This window comes from Lepidothrix coronata, unplaced genomic scaffold (assembly GCF_001604755.1).
Source record: "Lepidothrix coronata isolate B3197 unplaced genomic scaffold, Lepidothrix_coronata-1.0 Scaffold168, whole genome shotgun sequence".
NCBI lineage: Eukaryota > Metazoa > Chordata > Aves > Passeriformes > Pipridae > Lepidothrix > Lepidothrix coronata.
The window spans coordinates 1,957,272-1,974,426 of NW_016690348.1; the positions used below are offsets into that span (position 1 = coordinate 1,957,272).

The following is a 17,155-nucleotide window of genomic DNA, read 5'->3' on the forward strand; positions in this document are numbered from 1 at the left end:
GTGAAAGCAGTAAGAGGGAGGTAAATGTTGCTAAAATCAAATACAAATAAAGCTTAAAAAGCCATTTCAGAATAATGCAAATATCATCGTCATTTCCATATTATAAATCAGAATGCCTAGAGGAACAATCATCTAAATCTGTTGCTTAGAATGGGAACATTAGTGAGACGCAATGAAAAAGATTTGTTACTGTCCCATAGTGAGATCTTGATTTTTGAGCCCAATCAAGCACAAAAAGTATTTACTCAGTAGAGCATTTATCCCACCAGAAATGCAAATTTTTCTTAGAGAAAACTGAGCAAGTTAAAAATCCCAAGATCACACTTTGGAACACGAAAATGGAAAAACGTTTGTTTCATAGAATGTTGCATCATATCTCCTAGGCTAAGCAATAGGCAGAAAACTAAAATAATACAAATGCTTGTTAGAAAACAGACAATATAAATTTACTGTGCATATACCACTAATATGATAAGAACGTACATATATTTATTAAAATTAATTTTACGCCAGTAAAAAGTACGTACAAATATTTAGTAGAGTTAAGATAGAAGACAAGACCAACATCTTAGTGCAGCAAGCACTAATCATTAGTTGTGTATATATATGCATATATATATAGTGTGTGCATGTATTGCCTCATTACTGGTGTAAAGCTTATGGGTATATCAAGATAAAGATTTGACATTTCATTGGTTTGGAGAGAATCAAGATTCAGCATTCAATTTTTCACTTCATTAAAAGCAGTCATTGCTGTATCTCCCATATTAGATGAAACAACTGTCAAAATAGGAACTTTCTGCTCTTGGCACAGCAAATTATCACTGTAATGCTTTTTTGGTCACCCTGTACTGTAATGTCAATGGCAGTCATTACCTTATGAGACAAGGAATCAAATATTCCCCAGAAAAGTTTTTCAGTTAAATGTAATTCTTCTTCTGCTGCAATTCCATAGCTTCCCATTCCTGAAGGCAGACAATAGTATTTCCAGCACTGCTCATAGTGATTTGTCAGAAGCTAGATTTTCAAGAAATAAAAATGCATGTAAAACATTGGTATTTAACAAAATAACAAGCTGTTCTATTAAACTGTTACAAGAGAAGTATTATTTGTCTCTGCCTTTTCATTTCCAGTGGCTCATAATAATGGTCCTTTTTTTCTTTTTCATTTTGGGAGAGCAGCAGAGCCCATATTGTGAAAATATAAAGCCTGTATTATCTCCAACTGCTGCTGTGGAATTCTTAGTGATGACAGGCAAAAGTAAAATTTCAGAATTGTCACCATTTGAGTACAGATTAGCTCACAGAATAAAAACAGAGACAATGAAATGGGTATGAAGTAGGACATGATAGATTCTGATAAAAAGTTTTACCAATTTGAATTGATTTTACTCCTGTCATTTGTGGTTGATGGCCTCAGTGTTATTCAAAACACTGCAAAGACGCCCATAGTACACCCTTTTACCTGCGACTGCTCTTCTTTGGAAAAACAGATGGAAAGAAGTATCATATAAGCAATCTGTAATATACCAGTTAAAGAGCTAGTATACTGATTATTGATGCACTTGCCACTGATTTCTTCTTTAGAACTAAAAATTCCTATCCCATGAGAAATTTTAAAATTTCTTTTAGCATTTAGCATTTTTGGTTTTACTGCAATTCTGTTTAGGAAGGGAAAATAATAATTAAAACCCCAAATCAAACACTCCCTCTTCACCTCATTTTTAAGAAAAAATTAATGCTGCTCCATAGCATGTTTGTGAATATGGCAGTTCAGCTTTAGAGTATGACAGAATTTCAATTCTTCCGTAAGAAGACCTAAAGACCTAAGATCAAGCTCTTTTATCCAATGGGAAAGTGAAGCAAACCTGTCAGAATAGTCAAAATGTCACATTTTTAATTCTCTATTTACAGAACAAGAAGATGAATAAGACTTCTGTTACAGATTGTTCAAAAATAAGAGGTCAGTTTTCTTCCCTGTGTCCTGTCTCTTAGATTTCACTCAGAATTCATTCCTGGACTATACATCCTACCAAGACTTATTATAGTTCATATAGCAGCAGAAAAGATATTGAGATAACAATAACATTTAATATTATACATTCAAATACTCTTTTGCTGAAGTAGTGAGAAAGTCAATAGTTCACTAAACAAAATTGAATAATCAACTTACTATATACTGTTTACATTAGGCAAGATTTCAAAAAATCTGCAAACATTTCATTAAATTTGAAAGACTTTATAAAATGCTTACATTATTTTCAATTGAGAATTAATCTCACATTGCTTCACCCTGCCTGTTCTGTTTTTAAAAACATGATGATGACAGTTTATTTTGAAATTTCATGCTGAATGCATGTACAGAAAGTATTTACCTTAAGAGGCATTTTACAGTATTCATTGAGCAGGGGCACATCAAAAACTAGCCTTCTCAACAACTGTTGTAGCATAGAGGGACGTAAGTGGCTGTAATTTTAAAAAATGTTATCAGTAAATGTCATACAGTTCAGCAAAAATGAAATAAAAACTGAATTTACATATTGGGATACAAAACAGTCATTAAAAGTATTTTGTAAAAGCGATGGTAGGTGCTTAAGGAATCTCATCTACATATAGAATGATATAGCACAGAAAGTTATGCTACTTCTTGGCCCTCTTAAGGGAAAGCCAAATCAACATTTCCATTCCTAAGGTTCAATTCCTCAGTGTTCATCTCAGCTTTAGGACCAGCTTTAGGAGTTATTTTTGGAATACAAACACATTGATCCCTTAAGTCCTCAACACACAGAGTCAGACTTGCCAGAACATTTTTGGTAATTACTGGGGTTTTGTTTTTACAAATAATCAGAATTTATTCTATATCACCATAAGCCTGATATCAACACAACAGCCTCTATCGTGCAGTACCCAGAATGGAAAAATTAAATGTATTTTTTCTTCAGAAAAAAAATTTTCTCATACAATGGTCATTTATTTCATGCAAGAATAAAATAATCTTAGTTTTACACTATACACAAAGAAAGAAATTGTTAAAATACATATTCTGGACAAAAGAAATCAATCTATACATAGGTGTCATACATACTGGCAAATAGCAAGCAGGCATTCTTCAATAGTGTCTCTTTGTGCTTTTGTAAGGGACCGTCCCTTGGACAACCTATATATTGTGTGAAGCATGGAGTCAACCAGAGAGGCGTGGTGCTCTGTTCCAGAAAAGAGGGGAGCACATCTTTTGAGTAATGGAAACACAGCTGAGCAAATGTATCTATTTAGCGCAAGAGCTGCCTCTGTGGTACTTAGAGAAACCTGTATGAAGTAGTAAATGATTGTTAGTATCACACTGAGTAAAGGTTGTTAAATACGAAGTCTATAAAACATAATACTTAAATACTCCTTAGGTTCCCTTAGTGGCTGGGTGCTAACATGATATTCCCAGTATACACATGAAGACAAAATCCGTTTTTTCTCAACTGGAGAAAATCCAAGTCATCCACTTTTGTCCTATGTCTTGCCCCACTGCACTTTTAACCAATAGAGGCAGAAGAGAATATGCAGATTCTTTCTTTAAAAGGTTAGAAAAAACTGCTAAACATTAAGTAGTACTTTTCATCTCATTAATTTCTTCATACATATGGATTTTCAGTGTAATTATTGGAAGCACACATAAAATAAAAGCAATCATTAGGCTTATTACAGTATACTCAATCTATTTATTTCATTACTGTACAACCTGTATTAAAAGTTTTTAAACTACTTTACATTGTTGCTTCATAAGGTGCTACTGTATGCTTGTAATCAGACTTAAGCACTATAAATTAGTAGTAACTGAATTAATATTGGTTTTGTTTTATAGCAAGCCTATAATACCTTTATTAAAAAAAGCCGTTTTGACTTGAAATTCCATTTTCTTACACTTACAGGCCACTATAGCTATCCACTGCACCTAAACTCCATAGTGAAATACGTACTGTATCCAAAGAGGCAGAGGCTCTTAAATCTGGTAAAAATCCAACTTCCAGTAGGTGAAGGAGGAAGCTTTGGTCCTTAATACCATAGACACGGTCCAAGAAGAGTACCATGGGTGCTTTATGATCAGGACAGAAACTTGCAGACATGTCTGGTTCATTTACTGTGCCATCTGCACAAATATATAATGCAAATTTTAATTGTAGATAATTGATAAAACAAGAAACACCAAGACAATAAAAGATGCTATAATTGCATTTAGTGTGTAAAATCACATATTCAAAGAAAATTATATTCTTGTTTAGTTTTCTTGTATGCTGAAAAAGAATAGTAAGTTTTCACTATTTAAAAAACCCTATTATTTGGCAGTTTAATTATCTTTCACTCTTAAAAGCTTAGAAATGAATGGTAAAACATTCAGCTTGTTTCATTACTATTACAGAGAACGCTTACATGGTAAAATTAAAAATAAGTATTACTGCAAATACCAAAAGAACACAGCAACTGTGAAGTCAAAGAAGGTTAAGAAGTTTAATTTTTCTCTCATGTAAACTAGACTAGAATGAACATGGAATCCAAGGGGAAGATGACAATAACAACTGCTATTGACTGATGTCAATTGTGTATCTGATAAAACATCGCTGACTGAAAAGGGGTAAACACAATTCTTGTGAAATAGAAAGCACTATAGAAGGACAGAAAGGAGAATAAATTATTTTGCCCTAGAAGAAAATGGAAGACTGGTAGTTTATAGCCCATGGAACACAGAGAAATTAATGTGAAACATGGAGATCATAATGCCATAAAGCCCCTCATCCTCTTTTGAGTTTATGCTTTACAGAAAATTTTGGGGTTTATGGTTACCTTGGAAGTTATCTTGTGGAAATAAATCCACCCTGGATAACCATATTGATCATGTCTAGGAAAGAATCAACAATCACCCAAGAAGCAAGAATGCTATGATCAATACACCTCTGTAATCTGAATTCTGATTCTGAATTGGTTTTGAGTTCCAGAGTAAAGAGGGTGAAAAAAGCATTCACTGACTTGCCTTTAACAGAAAGTGTTAAGAAGGCTGTTAGTTCCACTGACAAAAAGTCAGTCTCAACCTCAGTGATAGGTAGAGATCCAGGTACAAACATGGAGCTACACAGTTTGGTGCAGAGAGAGCAGCAGATCCACACCCTGGTTTCAGGTCTTCTGTGTATACACACAGTACACAAGGTTTGTGTCTTCAGAGAATAGTCTCCTTCTCCAGAGGAGAGAATAGAGGAATCAGAGTAGTAAGAGAAACAGGATAGCAAGACTGCAGCCGAGCCTCAACCCCATAGTGGCAACCCTTGAGGTACTTAGGTGGTTAGTCTTAGATAGTTTACCTGGGATACCTTGGATATTTACTTGGGAAGGAAAGATAACATCTTAAGAGAAGAACCGCTCCACCCTTTGCACAGAGGCTTCCCTGGTGGTAGACAGGGTTGCCAAGGATATGAAGTAGCAGGCAGTGGAAGCGGGAGATTGCTGTATGATGCACTAAGCTGAGTGGCTTCATGACGTGTAAGAGAATTCCATGATAACTTGTCTATACTTCACGGGAGGAGCTTATGTGAGGCAGGCAGAGATATCAAAGTAGAGTATCAAAGTCTCAAAGGATGGGTGAGATTGTGGTGTAGAGAAGAGGGATTTAGTCAGCTTGATTATAAAAGAGGGAATCATTATGGGACAAGATGAACAAGTGCAGAAATAGACTGCCAGCAAAATCTCAGCACTGGATATGAGGAGAGCAGACTTCAGGCTGCTCAGGGAATTAGAAAGTAAGGTCCCCTGTGAAAGTGTTTTTGCAGGTGCTGAGGTCCATTAGTGCTGGTCACTTTTCAAACATCACCTCCTAAGGACACAGAAGGTAATTCCGTAACATCAGAAGTCAAGCAGACGAGGTAGAGCAGGGATCTTCTCTTGGAGATAAGGCAAAAAAGGAAGGTGTATGCCCACTGGAAGAAAGGTCAAGTGACATGGGAAGAATTCAGAGACGCTGCTTGCCACTGTAGGGAGAAAATTCCTACGGCCAAAGCTCAACTGGAGTTGAAGCTGGCCAGAAATGTTAGGGGACAATAAAAAGAGTTTTTTCAAATGCATTAATGGCAATATATTAAACATATTTCAAATATATTAATGGCAGTATAGAAATATCATCAGTCCATTATTGGGTGAGGATGGTCACCTCACAAACAGGGACAGAGACAAGGCAGAGGTACTTAACACTTTCTTTGCCTCTGTCTTCAACACTGATAACAGACCAAGGGGATCTCAGTGCCTGAGCTGGAGGACCATGACTGCGAGACTGATCAACTTCCAACTCAGCATAGTCTGTGATTCTGTGACTAATAAAAGAGAAATCAGGCATCTAGGATTAAACATCAGAGATCAGAGTGGAACATTATACCTAGAAATTGGGGAAAGACAATAGGTATAGAGGAGTATCTTCTTCAGATCAAGACAATCCAGAAGCAAATATGCCTGATTTTCACTTCCTCTGAAAAAGTCATGGAAGAAATAACCAGCACAGTTCCAAGAAACAGCAAAGGTAATTAAAATGCAATATGCATGTGTGGCATTTTAATCAAGCAAGGACAAACAGGACTCTATACTGAGAGTCATCAGTGACCTATAGCAGGAAGCAAAAAAAGGAACTTAAAAGTCTGTATACAACACTAAAGTCTTCCGTTTGGATAAATCATTAACAAAACTGATTGGGCAAGTAGACAGATGCACTTCAATGAAGACAACTCCAAGTTAATGCATCTGCAGGAAAATAAGACATGCCTACACGATGCTGAGCTCATAACTGACGTTACAAAGAGATCCAGAGGTCATCATTAAAAGTCTGTGATATCATCAACTCAATGTGTAGCTGCAGCCAAATGACTCAAGATATTGGACATCATCAGAAAGGGGTACTCAGAATAGGGGAGAGGGCATCATTTTGCTGCTATTTATATATATATGAAATATGAAATTAACACATAAACCAAAGACTTGTGTGCACAGTACAACCTGCTCAGGTCTTGTGTACATCCCACAGATGTTTTCCATATATCGGTATTGCAGAATAGAGGTAGCAAAAGTACACATTAGGCAACTAAAGTAGTTAAGGTAGTGGAGCAGTTATGATCAGAGACTAAGAAAAGTTTGGATTCTTAAGTTTTACAAAATGAGGACTGGAAAAGGATATAACTGAAATTAAGAATATTATCTATGTAGCTGACAAGGTGAATTAAGAACTGCTATACACCAAATCCCGAAACACTACAATTCAAATGTGTTAATTAAAATTAGTAGAGCATAAGTTTCTTTTTTCTTTTCTTTTTAATAAATGCGTAAAATGTAGCAAATAGGGAAATTCTAGAACTTATTGCCACAGGAGTTTGTGACTAGAGACATTATTCTAAAGAGATTAGATACATGCTTGGATACCACATCCAGAAACAGATGTTGATAGGCAGAGAGATACATTGATCTTTCTAAACAAATGACTGGATGATGTGGAAATACAAAGAGACTGAGCCTAAGCTCACACATTTTACTTAAAGTGGTAGCATCTCTACAGCCACTGCTGAAGACAAAGTACCAGCCCATTAGTGTGATCTTTTAAAGTATTTCTTATGTTCTTACAGTCTCTGATCCACAGGAGCAAACATCTGTGCTACTAAAGCAGCTCTAATTGATACAGATCTAATTAAAATTTGAAGAACAGTTCTCAGCTTATATTTAACTCTAACAAAACCACTTTATTTTACACTTGAATGCTAATGTGCCAAAAGACTTTTATAAAAGATAACTAGTCTAATAAAAGTATTGGCGTTACCTTTGTTAACTGTTGACAGCTTTAGTGGTATACTTATAATCCCAACCAAATCTTCAGTTGGCACTAGAGATCGAAGGATAGATCTTATTCGAATAGCTTCCCCTTTTCCACTTTGAATAAGCTGTTAGAAAAAGTTTATCAATTTAGAAATTTAGTACTGATGGACATAAGAAAATTTTCCTCAAAATATTTATATTAATATGATTTTTTTAAACACTGAAAGAAAATTCACAGAAATTCAATTTATCTGAAAACTCTAATGAAGTTGCCAATTTTCAGCTGTTCCTCCTTTTGCTTCTGTTCTTATTTTGACATCATATCAATGATTTCACAATATTATAAATTCCCAATAACACAAAAAAAACTCCACAGTGATAAGATTTCTAAACCAAATCAGATACGGTGATAAAACTGAAACTTACTGAAATACTCATGTTAACTACAGAATCTTAGGTACCAGGTTTTCAGCTTGCTTCTTTACGCTACAAACAGATGCAAATCTGCATGATGTGGCTATGCATTTTTCTATTATTTCTATGCCATAAAAATTTCAAAAGGCATTAACAACAATTAGGTGACCAGTTCCTTTCAACTCCTTGCAGAAATCAGGTATTCATAGCCTGTGTCTGAACACCTCTACCAGTAATTTTCTTAACATAGAACTACTATCTCTGGCAACAGAGAGCTACGTACAGCTAATAAAGTTAATAGCTTTGGTAGTAGTAAGTAGGCAGGCTACAAGCCAAACTTCTTCCTTCTTATTGTATTGAAATACATATAGCATTTTCATCTGGGCTTATACTACTAAAGAATTTTAAGTACTGAAGAGCAGAAGTCAATCTAACTAAAACCAAGTCTTCCCTGTGGTTTTTATGGGTGTTACAGTTAAAACAGATATTTTACATATTTTTCCATGTATTCATTTGGTGTGGGCACCATATTTCCTCGATGCACACAAAAGCAGCTCTGTATCACATTCTTATGAAAATTATTTTTATGCCTTTCTAGAGAACAGTAAAGGGCCAATTTCAGAAATTGTTATTAGACTGCTTGTTTAATTGTGCAACACTAGAAGTTCATATTTGCTTTTATTTCATAGTCATATAAAAATTATCAAAACTTTAGATAAATAGAAAGCATAAAGAAATCAAAAGACCATGATTTTTGTAAGCAGCTTGCAGGGAATCAATTTATCTAGATACAGTAAGAAGCAATAAAGTCTACCTTCTGAAGGGAAGAACTCTTCAAACAGAGAAAGGTTTAGTTAGAGATGTACAGTTATGTTTACAAATCTCCTACATTTTCTGAGCAAGTGACAAAATGAACTTACATGCATTTCTGGTGCACAGCGTCCAAGTAAATCTATGAGAGCTGAGTAAAATGACATGATTGCATTACCCATGTGCACAGTCTCCTCTTCCTCCTCCTCCTCCTCCTCACTAAAAAGTAAAGAAAACAGTGAGCATTTTTGCTAATGCAAGTTTATAGCTCTCTTCTGGAGCTAGAGACATGATCCAGAGACTATTAAACAGACATACTCAATTCTCCTTGGCTCTGGACTACAGCGTTTTTATCCCTAGAGTAAGCATGCAACTGAACAGTAATAGGTGACTTTACATGAGCCTTCTATCTTCCTCTTTTACCTTACCTTAACCTTAGCTTCATTCCACAACAGCCTTCTCCTTCACTTTGTCCGTCAGGCTTTTTCTCTCTCTCTGTAACTCATTCCACTTTTATCCAGCTCATGCTTTATGAATTCCATACGACAACGGCTTGTGGGCGCGAATCTCTAATGCTCTAGTTTTGTATAATGCCTTACACAGCAGGGTCTATTATCCACTTATTGCAAGCAAGATTGAATCCGCTATGAAATCATCATTTGCCAAACAAGCTTTCACATTTACTTACCCTTCTCTTTTATATGCCTGGGAAGGAAGGTCACGAGCAGGATTCTCTGAGATTCTGATAGCTTCCTGCATAGCAGCCAGCAAACCATTTCCTCCTTCTCCCCTAAGGTCTGGCCCAAAGCACTCTGGCCGTCGAATAAGGAGCTTGACAACAACACTTGCATTTTCCTCAACACTTTCACCTGAGGACCAAAAAACACTATACAAACTTTCTCCAGAAATGTATACTTAAGTCAGAAGAAAACTTAATTTTTCTCCTAAATTTTACAAAATATAAAACAAATCCTCATCCTAATAGTTGAAACCAAAAGTGTAGCAAGTTGGTATCACTGGATATGCTTTATCAAAACTGTACTGAGGTTTAAAAGTGCTAGTGTAGACTTGCCTTGCAGAAGTTTTACTGCATTAGAACTGTCCAATCTAGAACAGTTCAATTTGGAAGGTTAATTTTCTGGCAAAGACTAATCTCTCTGGTATAATGGCTAACAGTCCCAAGAGGCCAGAAGTCTGCTATTGGAATGGGTGGGAAAGACAGGGAGAAAATAGAAGGAAGTTGTGACGACTCACAGATTTAGATAATGACTGTCTAGTAGAGAAAGGGAAAGCCATGCATGCAAACTGTATTGGGTTTGCATGATCAGGTTTGGGCAGCAGGGAGGGCCATAGGGGTGGCTACTTCCACCAGAAGCTTCTGCCAGAAGCTTCCGCCAGGTCTGACAGAGCCAATGCCAAGACAAGGTTGAGCCAATCAGAAATGGTGATAACATATTTAAGAAGGAGAAAAAAGTTATTGTTCAGATGTAATTGTAACCAGAGAAGAGAGGTGAGATGAACAACTCTGCAGACACCAAGGTCAGTGGAGAAGGAAGGGAGAAGGTGCTCCAGGTGCCGGAGCTGAGGTTCCCCTGCAGCCCGCGGTGCAGACCACGGCGAGTCAATGAGTCAACTGTGCCCCTGCAGCCCATGGGGGCCAGTGGGGGAGCAGAGATCCACCTGCAGCCCCTGGAGGAGTCCCACACTGGAGCAGGTGAGAAAGAAGGCTGTGAACCCATGGGAAACCTCAGATTGATAGAGCAGCTTTGGTGGATATCTGGCATCCAGCCAGGGTCAATCCACCACACAAGCAAAGCAGAAAGATAAAATCATTCACTGTTTCCCAGGCAGATGTCTAGCCAGTTTTTAGAAAGGACCCCAGTACACATAATGGTTGTTTGGAAAGACAAGTTCCATAATCACAAATGTTCCCCTCTTCCTCCTCATTTTCCTGAGCTTTTATTGCTGAGCACAATGTCATGGTATGGAATATCCCTTCAGGTAGTCAGGACCAGCTGTCTCACTTGTGTCCACCTCTTGCCCACCCTGAACCTAACTGTGGCCAGCGAAGGAGGGGAAGGGACAGGGTATGAAAACAAAGGAGAAAGCATTCATGCTGCACAAACACTGCTCAGCAACACTCAAAAGACTGGCACATTATCAACACTGTTAATCATAAAGTGCAGCACTAAACAACTTGCTATGAAGAAAACTAACTCCATCCCATCCAGACGAGGGTGTGAGAGTTCTTTGAATTTTAACAGGCAAACTAAAGCAAGGAATGTTGCTTAACGTTATATCCTTGGTATTTCATCAGTGGAAAACTCATTTCAGAGTTTAATCTTCTCAATATGACTAAAGAATAATAAATTGTATTTTAGATTGAATATACCTAGAGTAAAATATCCTGATACTTTCCATTGTATGTTTAAATATTTGTTAAATTTGCTTGCTATTTAAAGCCTGAAACGGGATACTTCTTTTTTCATATATAAAAACTGCACTAAAATCAGTTTTAAAGATCACGGCTTGCCTGAAACAACCCCATTTTTAAGAGTCTTGTTTGGGAAATGTATGTATATTTTAAAAGCGAAAAGAGTTAGTTTAAGTATTCTATAAATTCAGTACAGGCAAACAGGTTGTAAACTAGGTGCTTGCTGAATAAAAGTCATTAAGAAAAGGAATCTTCATATAAATGAACTCTTTCCATGTAACTAACTGCTCTGTGGACTGCAGTTAGTGGTAGGAATAATAATTGGGTCACAAGCTCAGCTTGTGGTTAAATGCAACTGTTTAGAAATTCATAGTGGTTATCTTATAAAGAATACTGATAATCTATAGGAAGATATGAAATTAGGGGAAATGTAGGAAGAAAAATTGCAAGAAAAGAAACAGTTCACAGTCAGCAAATTTATGATTTCAGTAGCCTGGACCATCAGTATCTATATTTCGCATGCAATCTACAATGTTAAATCAGTACAGAATGACAGTAACAAGTTCATATTAAAGTGAACATTGTAGCTTTAGCAGTCACCAAAAAACAGGACTAGAAACTGTAGTTTAGCTGAGAGCAGCAGTGGTGTTACCAGCCAAGTTGTAGTCAATGGAAGACACCACTGTAGGTGAGACAACTGGGACTGACCGGCTCTAGGAGCAACTAAACACTTTAAACTTGTCAGTGTTTTATTTTTCCAACTTAAAACACTGGTATGATCTTAATATGGAACATAGGGAACATAGGGAGAGAGAAAACAGCCTCAACTTGCAGCCAGGGAGGTTTAGATTGGTTGTTAGGAAAAATGTCTTCAGTAAATGGGTTGTTAAGCATTGGAACAGGCTGCCCAGGGAAGTGGTGAAATCACCATTCCTGGACATATTTAAAAGACATGTAGATGTGCTGCTTAGGGACACGGTTTAGTGGTGGACTTGGCAGTATTAGGTTAATGGTTGGACTCAGTGGTCTTACGGGTATTTTCCAACCCAAAAAGGTCTTTTCCAGCTGAAAGGATTCAATTATTCTAAACTTTATTTACTGACTTTGCAAAGATTCTGCCTTTTGTTTAGGGTAATTTTCTTATTTTTTCTCTTTTTTTTTTTTTCCTCCTTTTCACACAGCAGAGAAAAAAACAGGATTTAAAATCACAAAGTCAACCATTTTAGTTTCATTTGGCTAAGGCCTTCCAAGTGAAAATTTTAGAAATAATTAAGTAAAATCTATTATCAAAAAAACTCATTACATACCTCACTATAGATATACAAATGACCATCAAAACATGCACAACATTCATATAATTACCAGATACTACCAAATCCTTGCATGCTTTATGTATGTTTTGAGGAGGCAAATAGAAAACACTCTTACAAATTGTAAGGGGTTGTTTGAATCCACATTGCAGAATCAAATAGCAAATACAAATAAAATTATAAAATGTAATTAATTTTTAGTTTAATAAAAGCACTACCAATATTGGCTTGAGTAGCTCATTTCCAATACAATTTAGATTTAAATGTTAAAAATTTATCTAGATTTGGGCATTTTTTGACACACCAGTGATACATTTTGTAAGAATTGCAATTTCTAGTAAAAGAAAAAAAATCCCTTGCAGGTAGTTTTGATTTAGAATGTGCAGGAAAGAAACTTGCTTCAAGAACAAAGGTGAAATTAATCCTTAATATCACTCACCGAAGTCAATAAAAGTTTATAAAGAGTTATTAGTTCACATTTTCAACTGCTTGTACACTGCATTTGTCATTAGACTCTTATTCTGACCTTCTCTGTATATATATTTCTTTTTCATATCCCTTCTGATTGGATATCAAACTGTTGAAAATAACTTTAATATCTTGCAGTCTGCTCTAATTTACCTCATAGGTCAAGTGAATGAAGAATTTTGCTTGAAGAAAGAAGCTTTGCTTATTCCAAGGATTCATTGGCCAGAACCAAAATTCATTCATATGTTTACAAGTGTGTTTGTTGCTTTTATCTCAAAATCCCCATTTTACTAATTTATTTGTAATTATCCTCTCAAGGAGAGGACACAAAGAAATTACTAACCTAATTTCAAAAGAGCTGAACCTTACCCAAACCCGTAATAATGAGAAGATTCAAAACCCCAACCAGAACTGTTTTTCAGAAATAAAACCACCGAACCACTTGAAATTAAAACTTGACTCTACTGACTAGCAGTCCATCCATCAAAGTTTACTCTTCATACTAAATAAACTACCACAAGAAAGACTGGAGTTATTTTCATCTAATTTTATAGAGCACTGTTAGCATTTATTTATACTGTTTAAAATTATTTCCCTTTCCCTTCCCTAGCTGCCCTTTAAAACACTTTCCATATTGGCAGATAAAACAGGTGGTACACTGATAAATCTTCTGGTCTCATCTAATTTCTAATCTAAATTACTATTTTGATGAAAAAAAACTTCACTTGAGCTGAAGTATATTCTTGAGTGGCATTTAGATAAGTCAGATTTGATTTTAACATATTTACTTAATAAATTGCAAAAGGAAATTGCCCACAGAAGCAAGTTATCGAAGAAGATTTTATCTTTTTTGAAGATCTTAAATGTAAGATACAGTCAGGAAGCTTTACAAACATCGATTGCTCAGGATTATGGAAATTTACTTTTTGTGATGCAAAATGCCTTAATTATAAGCCTCTAAATCTCCCAATGGTGTAGTGGCCAAGATAGGTCTGAAATCAGTGCTCAGTGGTTATGTTTATAACCAGTGTATGGAGTACCTGTAGATACTTGAGGAATCATTTGCAACCATAACAGGTTAATCTACTAATTTATGTAATTTGCAAAAAGATTAAGAAAAAAATACAATTAAGAAGATTAAAAAAATTTACAATAATTGGCATATACCAATAATCTTGCATTTGTAATGAGAAGAATATGCCTTAATCTCTCTTCAGTCATTAACACATTTTTATGGTTAGGAAAGTAATTTAAAGGAAACATTTGATGGAATTTGGATGCCAAGAAATTACACTTACCGTTAACAAAAACTGCAAATCGTAAGAATGACAGGTAGCGTTCACCCTCTATGGGGTTCCATCCAATGTCTGGATATCCTTTAGCCAGCAATACTGGACAGCTTTGCAAGCCACAACCTGCCAGGTAGGTAACAACCTACAATACAGAAGCAATCATTTATTCAGGTGTTCAGACATAAATTTCTAAATATACCTATAAAAAAAAATCGCATAGCATTTTTTTTAAATCAACGTTTTTTATATACTAGGCATTTCACCTAAGGAACTATCAATGTCATTATTTTATCAGTCATGGTTTCTTTTGATGATGATGAAAAAAGGCTACCACTCTTTATTTCTGAAGTTACCTAATTATATTATGACACAACAATACAAAAACAAGAACAAATGTGGAATGTGAGAAGTGGAACAAAATATTGTAGATTCTAGACCTTTTAAAGGACATAAGCAACCGCTAAAAAACTATTTAACAACTTTAAAATCATACCAATAGCCATGTATGGTTAATTTGCTACAACAGTAAAATAAATATTACATCAAAATTTTATATATTGTAATTCTGATTTTAATAGATACGAAAACAATTACATTTTGCAAGAGACTGATAAATATCAATAAACAGTTTTAAGAGTCTGAAACCAGAACAATTAAAAATTTTGGTATTATGTAAATTCCTAACACAGCATTTCTTATCAAGAGGAGTATCTTTAACTAAGAGAAATCTTAAAGAAATTATGAAAAAATTCTTTAATTATAGTAAATTGAATTTCTGAAATGTACAAAATAGTTTCTCATTCATCTTAAAGTAAATTTGCAGATAACTGTACAAATACAAAGGACAACAAGGTTATAGCACTTAACATGGGTAAGGAACATGAAGAATCTTTCATGAACTTGTAAAAATTATACAAACTATATTTTTCTTATAATGGAAGGCAGGCAAAAATGGATGGCAAAAGGGAGATATATGATGTGATTATACTTAGTCATTATCTAATGCCCCACGAGAAAAAATGTTATGAGTTATATCTCTGCTGATACAGTACCCAAAAGGCTGCAACAGATGAAAAATGGGCTGATGTGAAAAACTTGTTTATGACAGTGTGCAGTAAGGAAGTTACTCAGAGCACTCTGTGCAAAAAGTATGCAATTCCTAACAGGGCTTGATAGTTTTCAAGCATTCATTCAGAAGATATAAGTGAAATCTCATATAAAATGTGATAAAAACAGTAGAATAAATTTCTTTTCTCTTTTCAGAAGTTACAATGTTACCACCAAGCCACATAATTTTAACGTATTCAGTTTACTCCAGTGTATCATCAGGCCACGGGATACATTCCTTATGCAGTCCTCTACCTTCCACACATTCACACATTTGCAGTAAAAAGAGTTTAAATTTCCAATGGCAAAAGTTCAAAAGTTAGGTTGCCTATGTGTAATTAATTTGCTTTGAACACAGGCTTTATGGTACAAACTTTAGTCACATAGAAATGCTGTATCATTTTGTGAATAGGGTTTGTCTGCCACATTCATCAACTGATAGCTAGACAGTATTAGTTTTTTCTTGTTATTTGGTTTATAGATGTCTTTACTGAATAACATCCACATACTGGACTAGGTAAAGTTACTGACTCAGCAAAGGCAATATGTTACAGCCAATACATTACCACTGTTACAGCTAAAATGACTGATGAATTCGGAAAGCCCAATCTGAGACATATACAGCCTGATTTTTCAGCATAAAATACTGCTTATGTTGCAGTTGATATATGTAAGTGTTCAAAAATTCAGTACTTGTACGGTGCCAAGTATTTCAAGGTAAGCAATCAGTAAATTATAAACATGCAGTTAATAATCAACAGGGAAATTCACAGAATCACAGAATATGCCAAGTCGAAAGGGAGCCACAAGGATCATTGAGTCCAACTCCCAGTCCTGCCCAGGACCATCCCCAAGACTCACATTATGTGCCCAAAAGTATTGACCAAATGCTTCTTGAACTCAGTCAGGCTTGGTGCTCTGACCAAGTGCTGACTTGCTCTACAGTACTTTCCATGAAAATATAAGACAGTCACTGGTAGTGTTCTAGTCACTGGTAGTGTTCTAGTCACTAGTGTTGTATCCCAAGGGTTGATATCAATACCATTTAATTTCTTTATTAATGACAGGGGAGAGCGTACTCTAGGCAATTTTGCAGGTGATACAGAATTGATAATTCCTCTCAACACTAATTTTTCCTAATCAGTTTATTTCCGTACTGTCTCACACCCTTCCCATTCATATTCTTGTCTCTGTCTTCTCCTAGCTATTCCCATAATATCCCCATTTATTCCAATTTCACAACTTTTCCTCTCCTACACCACATGGTGATCACAAACACTCCCACAACCAGTTCCACTCTCATCACAGGATTCTGCCATACTGCACAGAGATTTTCCCTGTGCTAAGCTATCATTTAGGTGCTTAACTGTTCCCTCCATTTATATTAAATGCTGCCTTCTGTTTTCTGTACTCCAATGTAGTGTTACCACATATCACTTCCTTTTGCTGCTTTCCTCCTCTTCTGACTGTGCACCCATATTCCATCTCTAAATCTGT

At 35.7% G+C, this 17,155-nt stretch overlaps 1 protein-coding gene across 2 annotated transcripts in view; it reads right to left on the minus strand.

Moving 5' to 3' along the window:
* The window catches only part of RYR3 (ryanodine receptor 3), a 218,916-nt gene that overhangs the window by 80,270 nt on the left and 121,491 nt on the right, over window positions 1-17,155 (minus strand). For both annotated transcript variants that reach the window (XM_017829727.1, XM_017829728.1), the window contains 8 exons: window positions 14,558-14,693; window positions 9,736-9,916; window positions 9,158-9,266; window positions 7,828-7,948; window positions 3,968-4,137; window positions 3,085-3,305; window positions 2,375-2,465; window positions 877-1,017 (listed from right to left, as the gene is read on the minus strand). In XM_017829727.1, coding sequence (XP_017685216.1) covers window positions 877-1,017; window positions 2,375-2,465; window positions 3,085-3,305; window positions 3,968-4,137; window positions 7,828-7,948; window positions 9,158-9,266; window positions 9,736-9,916; window positions 14,558-14,693 — 1,170 coding nt within the window. The remainder of the gene's footprint in view (window positions 1-876; window positions 1,018-2,374; window positions 2,466-3,084; window positions 3,306-3,967; window positions 4,138-7,827; window positions 7,949-9,157; window positions 9,267-9,735; window positions 9,917-14,557; window positions 14,694-17,155) is intronic.